Below are 24,069 nucleotides of genomic sequence, written 5' to 3' on the forward strand. Positions count from 1 at the left end.
CCAGAAAAGAGGAACAGCTCTTAGAAGCAGAGGACTTCTGTGTGAGCCTTGAAGGAAGGCGGAAAAATTTGAAGGTCTGCCCTGAGCAGAGGGTTGGGGTTGCACAAAGGTCTGGAGACATGTACTCCCTGGAGAAGAGTTTGGAGTGCAGGCAGGTGATGAGGTTGGCAGACCAGTGTGAGTAAGGTTGGTTTGTTGGAGTTCCAGCTTCATACTGTCTTTGGTTGGGGAAGCAATCCTATGTTTTTTTCAGAGGGAAGTTGATTCCATGGTGATGATAACAGTCTGGGGCTATCTGATTCCTGAAAACAGGGAGGGGTAAGTAAAGTAAGGTGCAAGGAAGGGAAGGAAGAGGAGGAAAGGGGCCTAGTTTGGTAGAGCTTTGGTCAGTGGAAATAGGGAAAACCAGAGGGGGAATAGATGAGGAAAATGCTTGGCTCTGGCCTTGTGGGTTTTGAGGAATTGAACTCTGCAGTGTGTGTGTGAAAGCCTTTAGACTGGGGAAGTGCTGCTGGCCAGGATGGTACTGGCTTTTGGTTTTTAATATGGTTATTGTAGGGGGGGGGAGGCGTTTGCCTTTTATCTTTGTGTTTCTTTGGTGGGGGGTTGCATTTCAGGATTTCTCAAGTATTATAAATAGTAAGAATAAAATTGTATTTTTAAGATAATCTCTGATGCCTTCTTAATTGCTTTGCTTATCTTTCAGCTTTATCTTCTGCCATTTCACTATCTAATATTTTTCCTTCACACTGTGGTTCTTGGAAGGTGCCAAAGGTCTTTGGTCCCTTTGCACAACCTGAAACAACTGCCCTCCCTCCTAGGACATCAGATCCTCAGTAATGACTCTCCCCATTGGGGATTCCCTCCTGGGTGCTCCTCTTTGCACCAATGGATCGTGTTACAACTTTTTATTTTCTGTTGTATTATAAACTGTTTTTCTTTCTAGACCGTGAGCATTTCCCTCAACTTTCTTTTTTTTGAAATTCTTCAAATGTACAGAAAAGTCAAAAGTAATACAGTGAGTACTTGATTCTTCAGTTCATCTAGTTTCATCAATTGCTGACATTTTTCAGATTTCCTCTATTACTGTACATAAGTTTTTTTATCTGAGACATTTGAAAATAAACTGCAGATACCAAGTATTTCACCCTTATGCTTTTTAGCATGTGACTCCTCTAAGAGTAAGGACATTGCCTTACTTAACTAACTATAATATATAAGAAATTTTGCTTTGATATAGTAACATGATTCCTTTTAAAGAGTAGTCCAAGAGCCAATGTCTGCCGTCCTTGGGAAATTGTGAGAAATGCAGACTCTTAAATATTACCGTAGAGGTACTGATGCAGAATTTGCCTTTTAACAAGATTCCTGTACTGATTTCCTGTACAAGCCATATTCATATTAAATCCCACCAGTTGTCCCAGTGATGTCCTTCATAGTGTGTTTTTTTAAAAATCCAAGAATCAGTAAAAGATCCTGTATGGAATTTAGCTGTTGTGTTTCTTTGGTTTTGTCCGTCTTTTTATTTTTTCTGTGACATTGACACTTTTGGAGAGTTTAAGCCAATTGTAGAGAATGTCTACAGTTTGGATTTGTCTCGTTGTTTCCACTTGTGGCAAGAACTGTACATATGTGATGATGTACCTTTCTCAGCATTGAAATGATTGTCAGGTTGTTCCACTTGTGGTGATGCTAATAAGTTTAAACAATTGTGATTAAGTGGCATGTACCAGATAGCGCCATTGTAAAGACACATTTTTCCTTTTGTACTTAATAATTGACTGCTGTGATTGCTATGATCTGGTAGTGGTTTCTGATTAGTCTTTGTGTCCCTGGCACCTAGCAGGATCCTCATTTCAGTTCAGTTCAGTCACTCAGTCGTGTCAGACTCTTTGTGACCCCATGAATTGCAGCACGCCAGGCCTCCCTGTCCATCACCAACTCCCGGAGTTCACTCAAACTCACCCAGCCATCTCATCCTCTCTCGTCCCCTTCTCCTGCCCCCAATCCCTCCCAGCATCAGAGTCTTTTCCAATGAGTCAACTCTTTGCATGAGGTGGCCAAAGTACTGGAGTTTCAGCTTTAGCATCATTCCTTCCAAAAGAACACCCAGGGCTGATCTCCTTCAGAATGGACTGGTTGGATCTCCTTGCAGTCCAAGGGACTCTTCAGGATGTGGTAATTGGTCAGTCATTGACAAATGAATGATAACCAAGTCATCAAAAGTATATGCTACAAGTTTTAGAGACATTTCTTTTTTTTTTCCCTCAGTTCTTTCTCACTCAGTCTGGATAACTTCCTCTAGTCAAGTTTGGGCATCTTTTCTCCTAGCTCTCTAAGAAAAGTATAGTCCTCTTATTCCTGTATAGCTTCTCAGCTGGGTGAGAAGTTTCTCTGCCTTTTAGTCCCATTGTTGTAAAACAAAACCCTCTTTTCCCTTTTGTCTCTCTGTTTTCTTGAGCTTCCAGTCCAGATGCTGGCTTTATCTTTGTTTTTCAGACCATCCAGTTTCTTATGGAAACAGGGACTTCCTGTGTATCCATAATCAGTTATCTGTTGTGAGGGCTTGGTGCAGTTTTCTCTTAAACACTTGCATTGTTAATGGTCTCAACTGTGTGGAATGGAAGCTGAGTAAGTGGACATAGATATCCAGCCCACAGTGCAGTTATTTCAGCAGCTCTGGAGCTTGTTTCTGTTGTTCTCTTCATTTGATCTCTCACTTCTTCTCTATGCTCCAGGCACACTGGTCACTTCTTTCTCTAAGTCCTAGGAGATTCTGCCTTATCTCTGTTACCTCTGTGTGCAATGCTCCTCCCCCAAATAATTCACTTGATTGGCTCTTTATTGACTTTCAGCTCAAGTGTTATCCAGATAGAAAGGTCCTGGAAGGATCCTACCTCATTTCATTACCATTGCCCTGCTTAAGTTTCTTTCTGGCAGATATTGTTTTGTTTACTTATTTATGCTGTTACTACAGTGTAGTTTCATGAAAGCAGACTTTTTTTTTTGGTCTCGAATAGTGTCTGTACAGAGAAGGCAGTAAAATATTTGAGTGGCTAGTGGACCAACCATTGTTTTTTTAGGTTTACCTTTTGTCCTTTGCTTAGTGCTTTTGGTAATCATTGTGTTTCCTGTGTTTCCCTATTACCTTCGATACTCTAGAGAAGATAAGAAAATGAGAGTGATGGTATGTTTTATTATGATTAAAAATAATTATAACCTTTAGCAGTAATAAATTTATCGTAATATTACAGTGTTGAAATAAAACAAAGACCTAGCCGTGTCGTTTTTCTTCTAGGTCTGTATACCTGAGTGACAATTTGTACTGTGTGCCATATAAATCCTGGAGAAGGAAATGGCAACCCACTCCAGTATTCTTGCCTGGAGAATCCCATGGATGGAGGTATAAAATGTATTTGTATATGAGTGGATCACATAAGATGATGGTTTATGTAATCCAGGACTCTGCTGTAGATGGAAACTTTTTACTCTCATTATGTTTTGGCTCTCAGGTTTGACCAAGGCGAAGTATTTTTTTTGGAATGGGCGGATGATGATACTGTACTTGTAATTAGAAAGAGACTGCATTTTTTTTGGAGTGGGGAGAAGGGAACAAGTTTTCTTTTTGTTTACATGAACCTGTGGTTTTACACATCTTATTGTCTTACCCCTCCTTGTCCCTCTTCCCCCTATTCCGAACTAGTTTACATTTTAAACTAGTAAACATGGGGACCTGTGGGTGCACCCATGTTTGCTCAGTCACGTCCAACTCATGGCGACTCCATGGGCTATAGCCTGCCAGGCTCCTCAGTCCATGGCATTCTCCAGGGGAGAATACTGGAGTGGGTTACCATTTCCTGCTCCAGGGGATCTTTGCGATCCAAGATCATCATAGGACCACTGGGGAAACCCAGGCTTGGGGATGGATTTAGTCAAATAAACAGATGTCAGTCAGTCTGAATCATAAGGTTTTTTTTTTCTTCTTCTTCTCTCTTTCTCTCTCTCTCTCTCTTTTTTTTTTACAGTAACCTGGAGATTTGAAGGTTAAGATCCTAACAGCTGTTAATTCTGTTTAATACAGATGTAGCCTAGCATCACTAGGACTGCACTGACTAATCCACAATCCTGTATCTTGTGCACTGTGACAGTTAGCATTACTGTGGGTACTTTTAATTTCTAAATTTCTTGATTTGCATTTAAATGAACCATCCAACCATTGCATTAACTTAACCTTACTGTTTATATGAAAAAAAAAATTGGCATTGAGTAGCTAGGTAGGGATAGTCTAAAGCTTTGGAGCAGACACATTTTAAGAATGATGTGGCCATTCCATTGTAAATGAACATTTAATGTCTTTGGAGAAGGTATGTAGCTCTTTGCGTGAATGAGGCCATTTGCCAACAATCAGCCTCCTTGGTTCTGGAGGAGCTGTGCTTTTACTTTCTGCTTATTGCTTCTCCATTTCTGTCTCTCATGAAGATTGCTAGTCAACTGCCCACTGTCTGCCCCTTTCTGAATTTATAGTGAGCTTTTGCTTTATAGCCAGGATTGCTATTTATAAGGTATTGAAGACTGAATAACTACAGTTTAACATTTTATTTAGTTTCACCAAGCATGATCCCCTCCTGGAAAAACCTCAGGTTGCTGTAATTCATTAAGGTTGGCTAGCTCTAGTAGGTTTTGTAATAGATCTTGTGAAGGAGTACTCTGTAAGTTAATTGGAAAACTAGAAATTGCCTAGAGTTTAAAAGTTATTTGTTTAGCTACTTTAAATGATGTCGTTAATTGTAGAGAAGCAGAAGATATGACTAGGATTGAGGTAGGAGCTTTGTCTTGGTAGGCTTGTAAATATTTTAAAATCATATTGCATAAAAATAATTCAGCTAATACTGTGTCTGCTCTGCATAAAGCATCTTTGCCTAAAGCACCTTGCCAGCAACTTAAGGCTTGTAAAGACGCATAAGCATAGTTGTCATCTTTAAACTTACAATACAGCTAGGGTTACCACAGTCTAAACCTGGGAAAAATTAAATTACATTTAACGAAACAATTCAGAGGCTATTGAGAGATCATTTCAGTGAAGGGAATACTAGAATTTCAGAACTGAAAAGACTTGGAGCTTAGAATTCAACCCCTTTCATTTTGTAGATGAGAAAACTGAGGACTCAGACAGCTGAGGTAACTTGCCTGATGTCAGAGAAAAAATAAATAATGAAGCTGGTTCCAGGAGCCATGTTCTTTCCAGAGAATGTGTTTTCATTAGATTTTAAATGTTTCTACCTCTACTTTTTGAAATCCTTTTAGGGTTGTAGTCACAAAAGCATAACTTGATTTTGTAGTATAGTTTAATCACGTTTGGTGTCACTCATGGCAGGACCTTTGATTAAAGATGCATCACAAAGCAGTCTGCTTCCTTCATGGTTGTTAAGGGACTGGAAAACACACTGAATGGGCTCTCAGTTTTCAAGTGTCAGTGTATTTCAAGTTTCTCAGTGAAAGTGAGTGAGGGAGGGAGTCCTTTGCCTTAACATCTTTAGTGGGAGCCTGAGTCTAGTGTATCTTATGGGAGATGCTGAAGACCTCCTCAGAGACATTACTTAAGACGATGTGAAGTTCTGGAATGTATAATCAGAAAGGACTTCATGGGAAAATCTTTAGTGACTGCAAAGTGGTGACCGAAAGGGCAAACATAGTACTCAGACATGATTGCTCCATACAGTGGTAAACTTTTTTGGAACAAGTTTCTAACATTAAATTTGGAAAATTTAAGATAAAAATCTGCATCTTCGGATCTCTTTAAAAATTGAATGATCTGCCAACCTTAGATGTGTGTAATAAAGACTGCTGAGGCTCATGGGAAGCTGGGCACAGGCATTTCCCATTTACCAGTTCCCAGAGCCAGAGTGATGAGGGTTGTTTGAATTTTGTTATTGTCTTTACACTCTGCCTTTTTTTCCAGTTAACAAGAAAGTGAAATTATTTTATACCCCAGAGTATCAAAATTAGGGAAACAAAACACAAAAAGACATTTTTTGAGAATGTTTTTATCCTTTTTTTCAACTTGTGTATGATAATCAGGGGACTCTTGTTCTTTCTCTAAGGCAATTCTAATTTTTCTCCAAGTGTCTGAAGCCTTTTTACCCCATAACTGGATTGGTCCAGTTTGCCCAGGCTCACCTTGGGCAGCTTGTTCCCTCTTTGAGTTATCTATGAATAGCTGTACTCTTCCTTGGCAGCTTTTCTGTGGCCTGAACCCTGTCTTTTAGCTAAGAATTCTCATCCTGGTCTTCAGTTTTGCTCACTGGGCTTGAGCTGTGAATTCTAAAGCAATAAGAATGCATGTGTAAGGTGTTTAGATTATGATTTGCGGGTTTTAAAAGTGATCAAGTCCTCAGGCTCAGTGCCTTTCCCCAGGCAAGGATTGACCTAATGTTTTTCTCTGGGCTCCTTTCATGAAGGCTTTTTATTTCAAGAAAAAATGAGCATATTTCTTGGGAAAGTGAATTGTGTCGTGCTTTAATTAAAATCCAGATGTGAAAATGTGACTACACGTCTACTTGCAAGTAGCTTCACTTAAGTTGTCTTTGGGCTCATTCCCTCTACAACCTTTGAAATATTTTCTGTTTTGTGTTGATACAGTGGCTGGAATGCTAGGATACAGAAATGTGGGATGCATGGGGAAAATAATTCCTTCTGAAATGTCTTATCTTTGACATTTCATGACATTTGCTTGAGCTACAGTTGTCAGCCCTGTAGCGATATAGACTGGTCCCATCTCCTAGGTTTACTGACTTGGATTGATCAGTTTAGTGGACAAATAATCTTTAAAAACCAGAGTATAGGCTTTACACAGTATGAGTGTAGAGAGAGCAAATTTGCCCACTTGAGATGAGACAAATTCCGTGGAAACTGGCATTCTTTGTTACCAGATTAAGCAAATCTACATTCCTTTTGGCATCCTATTTTCAGGGATTTTAGAACTTGTTTAAGTTTATTCATTTATTTGGCTGTGCTGGGTATTCATTGCTGCATGGGCTTTTCTCTAGTTGTGCTGAGTGGAGGGGGGTGGGTCGCTGTTCTCCAGTTGTCTCGCATGGGCTTTTCATTGTGGCAGCTTGTCTTACTGCGAAGCACAGGCTTTATAGAGTTTTTGGGCTTCAGTAATTGTGGCATGTGGGCTCAATAGTTGTGGCTCATGGGTTCTAGAGTGCTGGCTCAGTAGTGATGGTGCAAGGGGCTTAGTTGCTCTGTGGCATGTGGGATCTTCCTGAACCAGGGATTGATCCCATGTCTCCTGCATTGGCAGGTGGATTCTTTATCACTGAGCCAACAGGGAAGCCTAGGTTCTAGAATTTTTGATGCTTACATAAGTCTTTGTGAAATGTTAGATGATGCTTGCAGTAATATTTTCAGCAATATCTAAAGGAGTCTTACCTGTTTGTGCCTCAGGCATTCATTTAGGGGAGTGGATACAGACTGATGTTTATATATTAAAGTTGTTAGGAGTGGACTAGTCACAGATATGTGCAGTTTTACTTTGTCCATTCAAATATGAGATGTAGACGTCTGTTGCTTTTCTGTAGGGGGTCTAGAACTGTGCTGTCTGATAAGGTAGTCGTTAGTGGCTATTTAACATTAAAATGAAAAAAAAAAAAGTTCTCAGCTACATTAGCCATTTCAGGACATCTCTCTCCTTCCTTGACCTTTTCCCCCTTCTCCCCTCTGCTTCCCCTTCCTCTCTCCTGCTCCCTCTCTCCATCCCTTCCTTCTCCCTATCCCACATTCTTCCATTCAGTTTCCCTCTGTTCCTTATCTTCTTCTGTCTCCCTTTTTCATTCTTCTTTGAGTATATGTATATATTTAAGAAATTATTTTTTTTCTAAACCATATGAGAGTAAGTTGTAGATATCATTCCCATTATGTGCAATAAGGACATAGCTACAATACAATGACGGGAATTTTCAAAATTTAACATTGATCTATTACTACTTATTATCTATTTCAGAATCCCTGATCAAATTATATCAGTTGTCTCAATTGTTTCTTATTCCTAGTGCAATTTTCAGTCCAGAATGACTGCATTTAGTTTTCATGTCTTTTTTTAGCCTCTTTTAATTTGGAAGTATTTCTCAGCCTCTTTGTTTTTCCTACCTTGACATTTTTGAAGACTGTAGCTAGTTACTTTATAGAATATCCATTACTTTGAGTTTGTCTGATGTTTCCTTTTGACAGGATTGGGGTTATGTAACTTTGAAATACCACAGAAGGCAGTGGTGTATCCTTCTTATTGCATTGTATTAGGAAGTACATGATGTCCATTTATCCCATTATTAGGGATATTTTTGTCACTTGGCTAAGGTGGTGTCTGCCAGGTTTCTGCTCTGCAGAGTTAAATACTTTATTTCCCCTCTTGGTAATCAGTTGGTAATCTCTTGGGAGTTACTATGAGACTATGTAAATACTCAGTTTCCTTTTTATTTAAATTTATTTTTAATTGGAAGATAATTGCTTTACAATGTTGTATTGGTTTCTGCTGTACAACAACAATGTGAATCAGTCATTAGTATACATACATCCCTTTGCGCTTGAACTTTACCTCCCCCATCCCACCCCTCTAGGTTGTCACAGAGCATTGGGTTAATACTCAGTTTCTTGGTAATCTTTTCACCTGTTTGCTTTAGCATTCTTTGCTAATTCTTGCCTGAATATATTGTGAGGTTTCTTAAATGGTGATTTTTCTGTATGTGTTACTCCTTCTCCATATGTTAGCTGATTTCCTGTGATGGAAGAACTTTTCCTTCTTTGTTGGTGTTATCTTGGATTCATTTAATTCAGTGGATCATCGTCTGTTTAATTTTCACACAAGCCCTCTAAAGATAGTGATAATCTTTTTTTTTTTAAGTAAATGATAGCCTTATTTTATAAATGAAGAAACAAGTTCAAAGTGGTTGAGTGATGATCAAGCATGCCTTTTGATTATATTGTCCTCCTTGCACCTTGTAAAATAAAGATTCTACTTCTTTCATTACAAAAGCAACTTTCTAAATAGCTGTAATTTTATAAAATCAGAGAATACAATTGTGAAAAAAGAAAGTTAACACCACTCTTAATCCCCCAATCTTAAGATGTAACGTTGTTAATATTTTGGCTTGTATATCCCACTGCAGTTGTACTTCATATTGTTTTTGAAATCTACTTTCTGTCTTCAGTAGTCTGTATTTTGAACATTTTCTCATAAACCTCTACAACATTTTCTTTATTTTTAAGATGAGAAATTTCAGATGTACCCAGCCACTTCACATGATCTCTATCTGGATTTAATAGTTACGAATATTTTTAAATAATTTGTGATCTCTCTGTGTATGTTTACTTTTGCTGAATTTGAAAATTGCAGTCATCCTGACATTTGATTTCTAAAGATTTCAGTACGCATCTCCTAAAAATAGTCCTTTTTCTATACAGCTGCAGTTCATTATCACACCTATGAAAGAAAGAAAAAAAGTGAAAGTTAAGTTGCTCAGTCGTGCTCTTTGCGACCCCTTGGACTGCAGCCCACTAGGCTTCTCTGTCCACGGGATTCTCCAGGCAAGAATACTGGAGTGGGTTGCCATTTCCTTCTCCAGGGGATCTTCCCAACTCAGGGATCGAACCCAGGTCTCCCGCATTGCAGGCAGACGCTTTAACCTCTGAGCCACCAGGGAAGCCAGCTATGAAACTGAGCATTAATTCCATAATATAATCTAATTTGTTGTTGTTCAGTCGCCAAGTCGTGTCCAACTCTTTGCGACCCCAAGCATGCATTTCATACTGTCCTTGGGGTTCTCCAGGCAAGAATACTGGAGCTGGTTGCCATTTCCTCCTCCAGTGAATATAATATTTAATATAAAAATTTACCAGTTCTCCTGCAAATGTCTTCTTAATATCGTTTTGTTTCGAACCAGGATCCGAATGAGATATGTGTCTTGCATTAGATTCGTCTGCTGAGTCTTTTAGTCTAAATTATGTCCCACACCCCCATACTGACTTTTTGAAGAGTTAAGGCCCCATTGTTTTATAAGAATGCCTTATATTCCAATTGTCTGTTCCCATGTGGTATTTAACATGCATCTGTATCCCTTATATACTTCTGTGAAATTCAGTTCAGGTTAGGATTTTTTAACCTGCACTGAATATGGGTTGGAAAAGTTTTGTCTTCGTTATCATTAATAGGAATTTATTATTAACAATAGAAAACAAACTCCAACTTCAGTTGAACCTATAACTTTGTCCCAACAGTAGGAATCTCAGTGCTTTTCATACATGAAGTAATTGTAATCTATTTTGAAAAAGTGTGTGTTCATTTTACTTTGAAGTAGTTATCAGAATTCTTGACATCTTATTTAGTATGTTAATAAAGAGCATATATATTGCTTTTGATAGCTAAATCTCAATATATATATTTCCTTTGTAATCTTTTGAATTGTATTTTATGCATTAAGAAAAAAATTCTGAGAAAGGGTCTATAGCTGCATTGTGCAGTACTGAAGCCTCTGTCCACACATGGCTACTGAGCACTGGAAAGGTGACTTGTCTGAATGTAAATATGCCTTAAGTGTAAAACACATCCTCGATTTCCAACACTTAGTACTTTGTACGGAGAAGGCAATGGCACCCCGCTCCAGTACTCTTGCCTGGAAAATCCCATGGACGGAGGAGCCTGGTGGACTGCAGTCCACGGGGTCGCTACGAGTCGGACATGACTGAGCGACTTCACTTTCACTTTTCACTTTGATGCATTGGAGGAGTAAATGGCAATCCACTCCAGTGTTGTTGCTTGGAGAATCCCAGGGACAGGGGAGCCTTCCCAGGGACAGATGGACTGCCGTCTCTGGGGTCGCACATGGTCGGGCATGACTGAAGCAACTTGGCAGCAGCAGCAGCAGTACTTTGTAAACCATCTTATGTAATCAGTAACTTAGAAAAATCAGTTATGTAATGAAATGATAATATTCTGGATATACTGTGTTAAATAAATATATTATTGAAATTAATTCATTAGTTTCTTTCTACTTTTTAATGTGGCTACTAGAAAAATTTAAATTGCATAGGTGGCTTGTATTGTATTTTTACCAGACAACATTAGTCTGTAAGATTCACAAGACTGCTTAAGGGATCCATGCATTGAAAAAGGCTTAGAATCCCTATGCAGAGGCTTCATTAGACTCAGGTTAAATATTTAATTTTCATTTTGCTCTTGGACAATTAACTTTGCTCAGTTTATAGTAATACTGGGGCTCTTGAAAAACATCTAAAACTTTTTTTTTTTCATTAAGAATACTTTTTAGGGAATATAGGGCACTTCACATGCCGAGGCATGTAATATCAGAGTTGCATTATTAGCAGTGCTAAATTTTGTTACTTAAGGAGATGGCCATTAGATCTCAATGTTGTAAAGATATGTCTTGCCCCATTTGTAATTAGTTAAGTAAAACCTGTCAGGTGATATTTGGCACCTTATAAATAGTCTGTTCCCCACTAGTCTATCGCCTAATGGTGTTAACATCCATTGATAGTCCTTGTTTGAATCAGTTATTACATTGGGGTTTACAAAATGGTCATTTTCTAATTCTGTTGAACATTTATTGTACAGAAATTTTCTTCTCACCCCTTTCTTTCCTTTTGAGGATCATTAGAGCTTCCCCTGTGGCTCAGAGGTAAAAAATCCACCTGCAGTGCAAGAGAACATGGGTTGGGTCAGGAAGATCCCCTGGAGGAAGGCATGGCAGCCCAAACCAGAGGAGCCTGGTGGCCTATGGTCTATAGGGTTGCAGAGTTGGACACAATTGAAGCGACTGACCATGCATGGTCATAGGATGGCGAATAGGCAGTTACAGTCATCTTCTTGATATTCAACTTGTGAATTTAGCCAGTGGAGCCCTTGGTTCTTGTATCTTTTTAATATGCTCTTGTTAGTCATTGTGTCTTTCCTTGCTTTCTGCACAATAGGATATATCAGACCTGGAATATACCTTAAAAAATTTTTTTTTAAGGAATTAATATTTAATAGAAATAAAGACCTGGGCAGTGAGAATACTATTATTTCTTCCTAAATTTCGTTAATGTAGTTTTTTAAGAGCAGCACAGTATCCCATTTTGTGATTGGTTCTGTGATTTGTTTATTTAGTGGTCTATTTTTTGAAATACGGGTAGTTTCCAGTTTTTAATGACTATATATAGTGCTTTTGTAAACATCATTGTGCCCAGGTTTTTCCATGGACCTTAATTTTTCCTTTAGAGTGAAAAATCAAGAGGTAAAAATTCATAAGAATGCACCCTTTAAAGATTTGTATTTCTATGAACAGTTTGTTTATATTAGTGTTTACCTCATCTACATACCTCACCTGTTTTTCTGTTTAATCTTTGAGGCACTACTTTTAGAAGCAAACACCAATTGCTTGGTATTATGGCTGAAATCTTTTCCCTTGGTCTTAAAGCCTCTGTCTAATGGAAGTTTACCTTGACAGTGATACAGTGATACTTGACTAGGTGTGACTTGAAATTTCTTCGGGCTGTGAGTGATAATAGCGGTCAGTGCAGAAGACAGTAGATTGAAATGTTAGGTTTTAATATAGTAAGATAAGATATTCTCCAAGAATCCATCAGAAAATGAAGTGAGGTTTACCTTTTAGATAATAAGTGTAGTATAACCATTGCAGAATAAGACAGATCAGCATCTTCTGTATTAGCCTTCTTTTCCTTGAGCTTTTCATCCTGATTTTAGGTTAGCATGAAAAAACTGGAGGTAGAAGTGCCTTGGTGCCAAAGAAGCCCAAGGGGAAAAGCTCATGATTTGGCAATGCCCTCTTGTAGTACCCATAATGTTTGTAAACTCAAAATCTTATATGTAAGAGTTACTGGGCCCTCATGTGCAGGCTGGTAAGAATTTCTTTCATCTTGTCGTGATTGTAACTTTCTGGTGTAAAAAAGTCCTTGAGTAGGAGAAGATTTTTTATGTTTCATATGTGTGTTTGATATTTGCCTGACTCGCTGTTTCTCTTTCAGAAATGACTGCTGTCCACACAGGCAACATAAACTTCAAATGGGACCCCAAAAGTCTAGAGATCAGGACTCTGGCAGTTGAAAGACTGTTAGAGCCTCTTGTTACCCAGGTAAGAATCTGCAAACAAATACATAGTTGTTATAATATGGTTCCATAATTGTAGGCCTGGGTAATAAACACAGGGCAGAGTTGTTTAGTTCAAAGCCTTAATTTGAGTGGTTGAGTTTAGGCTGATAGTAATGAGACAGTTTGGCTCCACTAATAATTAAATATTTATGTGTGGATTCATTTAGCCTTTTAGAAATATATTTGATGCCGTTGTCTTCAGTCTTGATTGGCAGTAATAGGGGCTAGTAGTATGCAGTGCATACCACTTAATACTTAAAAGTATTTCTAAGAAAGATAGGATATGGAACCTTGACTATTAATATTAAGTCTGTTCACCCTGCTTAATACACCTTTTTTTGTCCAGGATCTATTAGAAGGTCATTTAATTTGAGAGCGTAGCTTTGGTATGTTCTGTTATAAATACAAATATCACAGTGTGATGACATTTCATTAAACTGTTAGCAACTTGCTGTGCACATGTAGCATTGTGGCACGTGTATGTGTCTGTGTGTGAGTGAGGGAGACAGACCTTGTACGAGCACGAAAACGAGAGGTAGTGGCATGGTTGCAGTCGCCATCTGCAGTGATTTTGGAGCTCAAGAAAATAAATATTTTAAATATAAATAAAGATATTTTAAATATAAATATAAAATAAATATTTTAAAATTATAAATAAATTATTTTCTTGGACTCCAAAATTCATTGTTAACCTCTTTCTAAACTTCTTGATGACCATAATAGAGACATGTAATTTGTTTGTTGTTTTTAATCTGTAAAATGAAGCTTAAAAGCCTAGTGATCATGTTTGAGAAATTAAAATATTCATTATATTTCTTAACTTACATATTGAGATAGCTAAATTATTTTGGAAAGTAAATATGATATATCATTGCTGAATATTTTAAAATATGGAGAGAATTTTATCTTATTTGTTAATACTAGAGTCTCATAAATGGAATGTTTCATTTTACTATGAGTAATTTATTCTTGCTATCTGTAAAGATGTTACTCTTAGTGTTTTGTTTTTTTTTTTTCTTTTAATTTTAGTTGGCTACAGTTTAATTTTCAAAATTGAAACTTTTAGGTTACAACCTTGGTAAACACCAATAGCAAGGGGCCCTCTAATAAGAAGAGAGGTCGTTCTAAGAAGGCCCATGTTTTGGCTGCATCTGTTGAACAAGCAACTGAGAATTTCTTGGAGAAGGGGGATAAAATTGCAAAGGAGAGTCAGTTTCTCAAGGAGGAGCTTGTGGCTGCTGTAGAAGATGTTCGAAAACAAGGTAGGTCAATACCACTTTTCGTATGAAGAGAGCCCGGCTTTTCTAGAAAAATAATACTTGAAGGTGACTTTGTGGTCAATATTTTCATTCTTATATATTGCCAGTTGCTCAAGTAACTACAAATATTCACTTGTTGGAAATGTATTAAGTTGTACTGGCTTAAGCTTTAATTAGGAGTGATTAACGAACATCTTTTTTGGAGCATCTGAATCCAGTTCTCTTCAATGTTCTAAGTAATAGTTGTAGGAATGTTTTAACACAGTTTGATGGGAAATATATGGGGCAGAAGTTTATCTTTTATCCTGTGTAATATGTTAATTTGTGCTAAAGATACAGGGGTGATAAAATAGAAAAATGTTTAGCAATTCTGAAAATAACTTAGGCAGTGTCTCTTTCTGTCAGACTGATAGGTTAAATCAGCCATGCATATTTGCATTGGCTTGAGTTTAAAATAATTTAAATGTGAGCTTAAAGGAAACATGTTTTGGGAAACTCAGAATTAATAAGAAGTGAAATGGTAACCCACTGCTTACCAATGGTTACTGTTAGAAAAATTGCCATCATTATGATGTAATAATCATGATAAGAGGACTTTATTTTCTTAATTTATTTTATATTGGAGTATAGTTGATTAACAATGTTAGTTTCATGTGTACAGCAAAGTGATTCAGTTATACGTGTATCTATTTTTTTTTATTCTCTTTCATATTCTTTTTCCATTTAGGTTGTTACAGAATATTGAACAGAGCTCCCTGTGCTATATAGTAGGTTCTTTTTGCTTATCTAGATAAGAGGACTTTAAATCTGAAAGAATAACTTCTTGACCTGTAGTTTTTTGTTAAACTTCTGGTCCAGCAAGAGGACTTCAACAAAAACATAGGTGGTTTTTTTTTTTTTTTTTTTTAGGGCTGTTGGCTATCAGGGCAGGGGAACTGACTCCCGTGCTCTGTGCATGAGCTCTACTGGTCTTTGGGAGAGCCTCAGTGGCCCTCTGGCTGACAGCAGTATACATAGTCCACTGGAGTCTTAAGTCAAATTCATCCCTGTGACAGTACCCAAAAAGGGCAAGGCATTAAATGGAGATGCTATCTCCTAATGTTCTGAGTTCGTAAATAGATACTTCTAATACTGAAAATGGTGAGATTACTTAAGTTCCATAATCGTAGCTGAGTGGATGTGTTAGTTTTCTTTGGCTGCCGTAGTAAATGACTACTAACTTGGTAACTTAGAACAACAGAAATTCATTTTTTTGGCATTCTGGAGGCTAGATATCTGAAATCAAGGTGTCAGCAGGATTCATTCTTTCTTGGGGCCTTAGATGAAAATGGTTCCATATTCTTTCCTAGCTTCTGCTTGTTGCTGGCAATCCTTGGTATTCCTTGACAGGTAGACAGGTCCCTCTAATATCTGGCTTTTTTTGTCACATGTATCTGTGTTGCCAGGTTCCCTCTTATGAGGATGTTAGTCATTGAATTGGGGTCCACTCTAATCCAGGATAACCTCATCTTAATTTGGTTACATCTACAAGGACCCTGTATCTAAATAAAGCCACACAGATTCTGGGAGGATCTAAATTTTGGAGGGATACTGTTCAACCTGGCAGAGTGAATTTTGAATGAATTTAAAGTGATTTAATTGTCTGATTCAGGACCATTTTTGAGCTTTTTGTTGAGGAAATCAGAATGACTGTTACTTCTCTGCTCTCTGTGAGAAAGTTTTGCTTCCTTGGTCTTCTTGCTTCCCCTAATGAAACTCACAGTATTAACAGGTGAATTTGGTCAAGTGTTTATGGGTCTACAGAGACATTTATTTTCAAAATAAGTTGAATTGTAACAAATAACTTTTTTCCCCTACTGTATATGTTCCTTGTTCCAGAAGTTACTCTGATACACATCTGTAGCAATTGTGATATAATACACGCTCCCAAGCACAGCCCCGCCCCTCCCAATTGTGAATGCACATCTAAATTTCAGTTTCTGTTATTTTTGTTTGTATCTGAGAAAATTTTTTATGAATCATAAATGCTTATCTGTTCTGGTACAGCTTTGCAATTATTTCTGATCTGTTCATGATCTAGTTTCCATAATTTTCCTTCTTGCAGCAAAACAAAACAACTAAAACTAAAGCAAACGTATAACTGCCTCCCATCACTGTTACTGTGTCAGATGTGAAAAACTGGAGTGCTTTGCCTTTCTTCTGTTGACTGACTTTTTTCTTTGGTGAATGTTAACAAATAGTGATACAGTCTGTCTCCTATGACGAATAGAACAAAATGTATGATAATGGTTAAGCACAGATTCCTGAGTCAACCAAACCTTGTAGGTTATGTTGTTGAAGCTATTTACTCATCATTTGAAACCCTGCAGTGATGTTAATATATGAAGATTCTTTAACACCTTTTCTTTTAAAAATGAGGCCTAACTTTGATTTTCTTGAACATGTGTTGTACTTAGAGACTCTTACTTAGTTCTGTAAAGAATAGAATGTGGTGTGGAAGTTACACTATCTTAAGCAAAGTCATAAGGAGAATTGTGTTTTCCTATTTCTTTCTCATGGATTATTGACTCGGGGGAAGCTGGCTAGGTTATGAGGACACTCAGGAGGTCTTGTGGAGAGGAACTGATGTTTCTTGTACCAGTTTACCAAGCATGTAACCAGGCCATCTTGGAAGATCATCCAACTACAGTTAAGTTTCAGATGATGGCAGCCCCAGCCAACCCTGAATTCCTGACCCACAGAAAACTTGGGGAGATAATAAATGTTTAAGATACTTACTTGGGGGTAATTTATTGGGCAGAAATATATAATTAATACAGAAACCTTTCCCAGGCTTGCTTTCAGCAGTCCTGTGCACTTATGGAAAACTCTGACCTAACTGCTCTGAATTTTACTGGTATATAAAATGTAGAGTAATTACGATTTATCAAGAACTCCGTAGTGGATTGACTAATGAAGTAGAGTTCTTTGCATTTCAAGTCTGTTGCTTATCCATTGGAACATCCTTTAATTGCTAAAGGACGTGTAAAAAGATGCTTTTGTTCTGAATCAGTGTGGGCTACTTTCATCTAGTACAAGTTGGCCAAGCAGTAAGGATTTTAGACCTTATTGGCGATAAGGTTTCTCTTAACACTGTTGAGTTCAGCAGTTGTGTTGGGAAAGCAGCTATTCGGTGTAAAAACAAATGGGCATGGCTATATTCCAGTAAAACTTATTTATGAAAACGGTGGATTGGCTAGGTTTGACCCACAGGCCATAGTTAGCTGACCTCTGATGTAGGGTTAAAGATGTGAGCTTACTGTCTTCGAATAAATAGTTGATTTAGGTTCTTATTTAAAATGCTTTTGAGCCAAAAATTGAACCTTCTATATCTTTTGAGCTTGTTTAAGCCCTGTCTGTGTTCTTCTGTGCAATCATTAATAATCAGAGACTTGAATGTATGCAGTTTTTCAGCATAACTTAATTTTCTTTTTGTATTTGCCCCTGATTACATGAATAATAAACACAAACATTTGTGAGGACACTAAAACCTTATCATAACACTGTCAGTGGGTAAGACATACACGTACATAAATGCAGGGTTGCTTTACCTCAAGACCAGGTGAGTCTCCTGTGGTGGATGGGAGCCAGTTACCAATTGCATGGCCTCCAAACCCCTGTGAAACAGGGGTTTTGTTGTACTGCTTGTCAGCCCAAATTAGTTGTTAACTACCTGATACAGACTGAAGCTTACCGGTATCTCTTAGGATGTGTTTTTTGGGGACCCTGCCCACCCTCACATTTCCCACTCTGATTAGGTCATTCTTACCTTTATACTTTTTCTTCCTAGATCTTGGCACAGTGATAGTTAAATAGCGAGTTATCTTCCCCTCTTAGGCTCCAGCAGCATAGGTTCTGTGATGGTCTGACAACTGTTTTCTGTGGCAGCTATCATGGTGCCTGTCTATGATAGGCGCTTAAATGTTTGAGGAACGTAATTGACTATGTTCTCCAAGAAGTATGTGAGAAAAGATGTTTCTTAAAAATTAAGATGTTTTCGCCCCGGTGCCAAATGTAAGTACTGGGATACTGGTGGAGAATCTTACCTTTAAAAAAAAAAAAAAAGAGATAATTCACTTAACATAAAATTCACCATTTTTAAATGCATAAAATTCACCATTTTTAAATGTATATAATTCAGTGGTTTTTAGCAGAGTTGTGCAGCTTCACCATTATTTAATTCCAGAACATTTTCGCCACTCCCAAAATAAATCTCATACCCATTAGCAGCCTTTACTTATACATACATACTTTAACAGTACCTGTGTGTTGCAAAGAGTATCTAAAAGTATTTCATGAATACTTGAATAGGGCTCTGATGAGAAGGTTAGGGGGCATCCAAGAGGCAGAGATGGGAAAGCCTAATTGACATTTGTTTGAAAAGGGGGGAGACATTTAAAAAGGAGGACCAGTGATGATAGTAATAAATAGGAAGTTAAGTGATGAGGAATGGTTTCTTCTCGAAAAGTGTTTTTTAATCCATTAGCTACAATTTACAGTAGATCTCAAAGGCCAAGAACAGAGACTTGTTGCTGCATCAGTAACTTCTTCCCTACAGCTCATGGGCATTTCTGGGTGAACGAGGGAGAAGGTCCCAAGAGTCTCAGGTGCACCTTTATGGATTCTCATATTCTCACACGGCTTCTAAAGATACTGTTCTCAGCAAAGGGCTAGATGATTGGTGAGCTGCAGGTTCACAACAGTGGATTTCCTGGGGAGAAACTTGTGTTAGGCCAGAGTGGGGAAAGGGCTGGGTGACCATGTTCAGTCTCTCGTGAAGAGAGACTGTTTTGGGGAATTCCCTGGAGGTTCATTGTTTAGGACTCTGTGCTTCCACTGTAGGGGGCCTGGGTTTGATTCCTGGTCAAGAAACTAGGATTGAGCATGTAGTGCAGAGTGGCCAAAATAATATTAAAAAGGGAGAGAGAGACTGTCTTCTAGCAGACAGGAGGCTGTTTTTACTGTTTTTTGGTCTCGGAGCTTATAATCAGGACATACGGACATAAATAGCATGAGTAGCATGCAAAGAACGGAATTAGAAGGTCCACATGGGATTAGAAAAGCTTCCTGAAGGTGTACTGGATCTTGAAAGGTAAAAGAAGGGAGGGAGAAAAAGTCATTCAAGTAAGGAAAGCAGCAGACAAAGCACGATGTGCACGGGGAGCAGTGAAGGCTCTGAGTGGAGAGGAGTGCTAGGAGGAGAGGTTGGATATGAAAGAGCTTGGAGCTAGATTTTAGAGGGTGGCTTGGAATGCCAAGTGAAGAAGGGAGCACTATCAGGGAAATGATAGCAAGTTAGAGAGTTCTGTGGCTGGAATAGGTCTCCCAGGTTCAGGTACCCATATACTTAAATATATCTAGTGACACAGGACTTGCACCTCTGGAAGCAGCTTTTTCCAAATGGCTTTGTGTTTATTTTTAACACCTTTTTCTTCTTAAATTAAACTGATATATGTTTCCTTAACTTTGTTCCTGTTTTAAGTTCTACCATCTGGATAACATGGAATATGAAAAGAAGTGGTGTTTAGGGAAGACTAGTTTCTCAGGTGTGTACAGGAAGCCTTAAAGGGGTTGGGGGAGAGCCTGGAGGCTGGACTAGCAGTCAGGAAACCACTGGGGTGGGGGAGGTGAGATGGTGCTGTTAAGGAAGGGACTGCTGCGACAGCTCATGGAGAGGGAGAATTGGCCAGTTGTCATGCAGTCATGCGGTTGCCAAGAGTTGGACACGGCTTAGCAACCAAGCACACGCACACATGCATGCAGGTTTACTGCCAGCTTGGCCAGTATGAATGGCTGCTCTTTCTTTATAGACAGAGCTGAGGGTCCTGGTATGTGAAAAGTTAAAATAACCTTCCTCAGACATTAATCACTTAGGCTATATAATAAAAAGTAACATGTTTTTTTTAACTTTTATTTTTGATTAACAAGGAGTTGCACATATAGTATAGAGTAGTCCAGTATACCATTTACCCAGTTTCCCTCAATGGTTACATTTTATGGAACTATAGTACTATATCAGCAGCAGGAAATTGACATTGGCACAGCATTTCTCTGGTTTTAACCTGTGAAGATTTGTACAACCATCTCTGCAAACAAGGTACACAACTATTCCGTCACCACAAAGCTCTCCCTCTTGATACCTGTTATAGTCATACACATGTTGCTTACATTCCCCATCATCCCTCACCCTTGGCCTCTAATCTGTCTCCATCTCTAGTTCTGTCATTTCAAGAATACTGTATAAATGGAATCATACAATGTATGATCTTTTGAGATTGGCTTTCCCCACTCCCCCGCCCCCCCCAGCACACACGCACACACATACCCCCACACCCACACCCCACACCGCCCCCCCCCCAACATGCTGCCCTTGAGAGCCCTCCAATTGGTGTATCAATAGTTTGTAGCTTTTTAATTATAGGCAGGTATACTATGAGTACTCCGTGATGTGAATGTAACCTGTCTTTTCACCCTCTTAACAGATCTAAGTTTTAAATAGCATACTAAGTTTTTAATTTTGGTGAAGTCCAATTGATTGATTCCCCTCTCCCAATGTATGGAATATGCTTTCGGTGTCATGTCTAAGAATTCTTCAACAAGCTTTATTTAGCTCATGAAGATTTTCTCCTATTTTCTTTTAGAAATTCTATGTTTTACTTTTAACTCTTGGGGTCATTTTGGATTATTTTTGTATAGCATGTGAGGTTTAGATTGGGTTCCTTTTTCCTTTGTGAACATCTAGTTGTTCAAGTATCATTTGTTGAAAAGACTATTTCATTGAGTTGTTTTTGCACCCTGTTAGAAATCAGTCAGCTGGGGAAAAAAATCAAGCTGTACTTGTGTGGGATTATTTCTGGGTTCTCTATTTTGTTGTATTATCTATGTGTCTATCACTCAGCCAATGCTCACAGTCTTTATTGCTGTAGTTATGAGTCTCAAAATTGGGTTGAGTGATTTCTCCTTCTTTATTCTTTTTCTAAATTGTTTTAGCTGTTAGTTTTTTTTTTTTTTTTTTTTTTTGCTTTTCCACAAAAATCTTAGATAATCTTGTCTATAGAAAATCTGGGATTTTGATAGGGATTACATTAAACTTTGGGGAGAGTCAACATTTTTACTCTGGTGAGTCTTTTAAGAACAAAATACATTTTCATCTATTTAGATCTTTTAAAAATTTCTTTCATTGCTGTCTATATATATACAATACATATATCCTCTATATTTTATTAGATTTACATTTTGGGGGGTTATTATAGTCTTTATTTAGTTTTCTGTTTCTTTTTAATTCCTTGGCTACATATATGCATTTTATTTCTAGTTTATACCATTTTACTGTTTTCTTTTAAAAATTTTAAAGTAATTACAGGCATTTTTATGATTTACTATAACCTTGGTATTTATAATCTTTAAAACTATATACTTTCTATTGTATCATTTCCCTATTATTGGACTTAGTTATTTTTATGTTTTTGATATAAAAATGCTGTTATAAGTGAACACTATACATACAATGTTTTCCCTTTAAAAAATTTATATCTTTAAATACATTTCCTGGAGTAGGAATACAGGAGCACAGATCTTTTAAAAAAACATTAAGAGCATATAAAGAAAGAAAGACTACGAAGAAAGCTGAGCATTGAAGAATTGATGCTTTTGAACTGTGGTGTTAGAGACTCTTGAGAGTCCCTTTGACAGCAAGGAGATCCAACCAGTCCATCCTAAAGGAAATCAGTCCTGAATATTCATTGTAAGGACTGATGCTGAAGCTCCAATACTTTGGCTACCTGATGCAAAGAGCTGACTCATTTGAAAAGACCCTGATGCTGGGAAAGATTGAAGGTGGGAGGATAAGGGGACGATAGAGGATGAGATGGTTGTATGGCATCACTGACATGATGGACATTAGTTTGAGTAGGTTCTGGGAGTTGGTGATGGACAGGGAAGCCTGGCGTGCTGCAGTCCATGGAGTCAGACTGCAAAGAGTTGGATGTGACTGAGCAACTGAACTGAAGAATATGTATTTACAGTATATATATAGCAAAGTATACATATTGGTGTACAGTTTGGAGGAGTTTCCAATATATGTGTTCTCATCTAACTACCATTCAGAAAGTTTCCTCAGGGACTTAGATTTTAGGACTTCAAAGGAACACAGAATATAATAATAATAAAATGATGTTTAATGAAAGCAAATTATCCTTCTTGAAAATTAATGGGTAGTCCATTAATATTTTTTGCTGTCTTCAGAGGTGTAAAATGCTACTTTCTTTTTAAAAATTTGCATTGTTTGCAGTAACTGAGGTTGACCATTTCTTTGTGTTTATGAATATATCTGAAACATGGTGCTTATGAGAGTCTCTAGGGCAGTGATAAGTATTTATAAATAGTAGTGCTCCTTTGCAGATTTGTTGAATCCTTGTTATTTTTCTTATTGATTTGAATTCTGCCAGGTTTTCAAAAATTGAGACTTGGTTTATTGGCCCGGAGATGCTAATCTTCTAGGTTTCTCATCGCTAGTTTATTGGTATGCAGAGGTAGCATTAACTTGGCGTTGAGAATCAAGACATGATTGTGTCTGTCTGTAGTGATTTTAATGGTGGGACCTGATTTATGGTAGTCCTTGAAAAGGTGGTTGAGTTCTGTTGAATAGAGCAAAGACTGCAGCTAAATCCATGCCTCTTACTGCCTCACAGACTTTTTGTTCCATGACTGCCTTGCTACTAACTACACCTAGTCACCTCTCATTCACATGGTGAACAACATGAAAATATCTAGATAATTCACTGTAATAATCCTCTCCAATATTTGAAATTTTCTCGAATATTGGAAAAACATTTAATAGTAACACCTACATACCCCTTCTCTCTAAATGGATAGAAGGTGAAAATAAGTAAATTTTTTTTACTAAATGTCCTTGTTCAGTAAATAGAAAGCAAACATTTTAATGTTTGGCTTATAGTTTTCCACCTTTCATGTCTGTTTATGTCAGGCAGTATTTGTGTTAAGATTTTTTTGGAGACTTTTCCAGTTCTGGTTTTGGGATCATAATTCCTTTTGAGGTAAACTTTGATTATAATACAAGCCTATTAATCCTTGAATAGGAGAAGGACTTTAGCTTATGAGAACAGTCAGTGTTGTTCAGTACTTAATTGAAGTTGTTACAGGAACTGTCCTTTCTGCAGAAAGTGTCTTGTCACTTAGAGCAAGAAAGCAGTGTTTATTGGTCTTCTAAAACAATAGTTAAAGCTGTTGAGTTTACCAGCTTCTTGTGATCTTAGCAGTTATAGTTCATTGGTGACTTGGACTTGTTGCACAAATGTCTTCTTGGCTTTTTTAAATCTTGAAAGTACAGAATTACTTGATAAAACTGGCTTTTAAGGACATTGTCATAAAGAAGGGATAGGCAGTGAGGGTTTTAAATTGATATTAAGAGACATTCTTTTATTATAGTAATTATATAGTGAAACTGAGGACAGAGAGGCCTTCTTCCTTGTTATGTGTGTGAATGATTTGTATAAAGGGAGAAAATGGTATATACATATGGAGAAATGTGTGTGCATCCACAGGTATATGTGTGTGATTGTACATGTTTGTGTGTGTGTGTGTGTG

At 37.7% G+C, this 24,069-nt stretch overlaps 1 protein-coding gene across 6 annotated transcripts in view; it reads left to right on the forward strand.

The window, feature by feature from the left end:
* The window catches only part of CTNNA1 (catenin alpha 1), a 332,795-nt gene that overhangs the window by 174,546 nt on the left and 134,180 nt on the right, over window positions 1–24,069 (forward strand). For 5 of the 6 annotated variants that reach the window (XM_060415818.1, XM_060415817.1, XM_004008841.6 and 2 more), the window contains 2 exons: window positions 13,042–13,148; window positions 14,232–14,427. In XM_060415818.1, coding sequence (XP_060271801.1) covers window positions 13,042–13,148; window positions 14,232–14,427 — 303 coding nt within the window. Of the gene's footprint in view, window positions 1–2; window positions 3,404–13,041; window positions 13,149–14,231; window positions 14,428–24,069 lie in introns of those variants that run through there. The other variant, XM_060415819.1, reaches the window with a different exon arrangement.

This window comes from Ovis aries, chromosome 5 (genome assembly GCF_016772045.2).
Source record: "Ovis aries strain OAR_USU_Benz2616 breed Rambouillet chromosome 5, ARS-UI_Ramb_v3.0, whole genome shotgun sequence".
Lineage (NCBI taxonomy): Eukaryota > Metazoa > Chordata > Mammalia > Artiodactyla > Bovidae > Ovis > Ovis aries.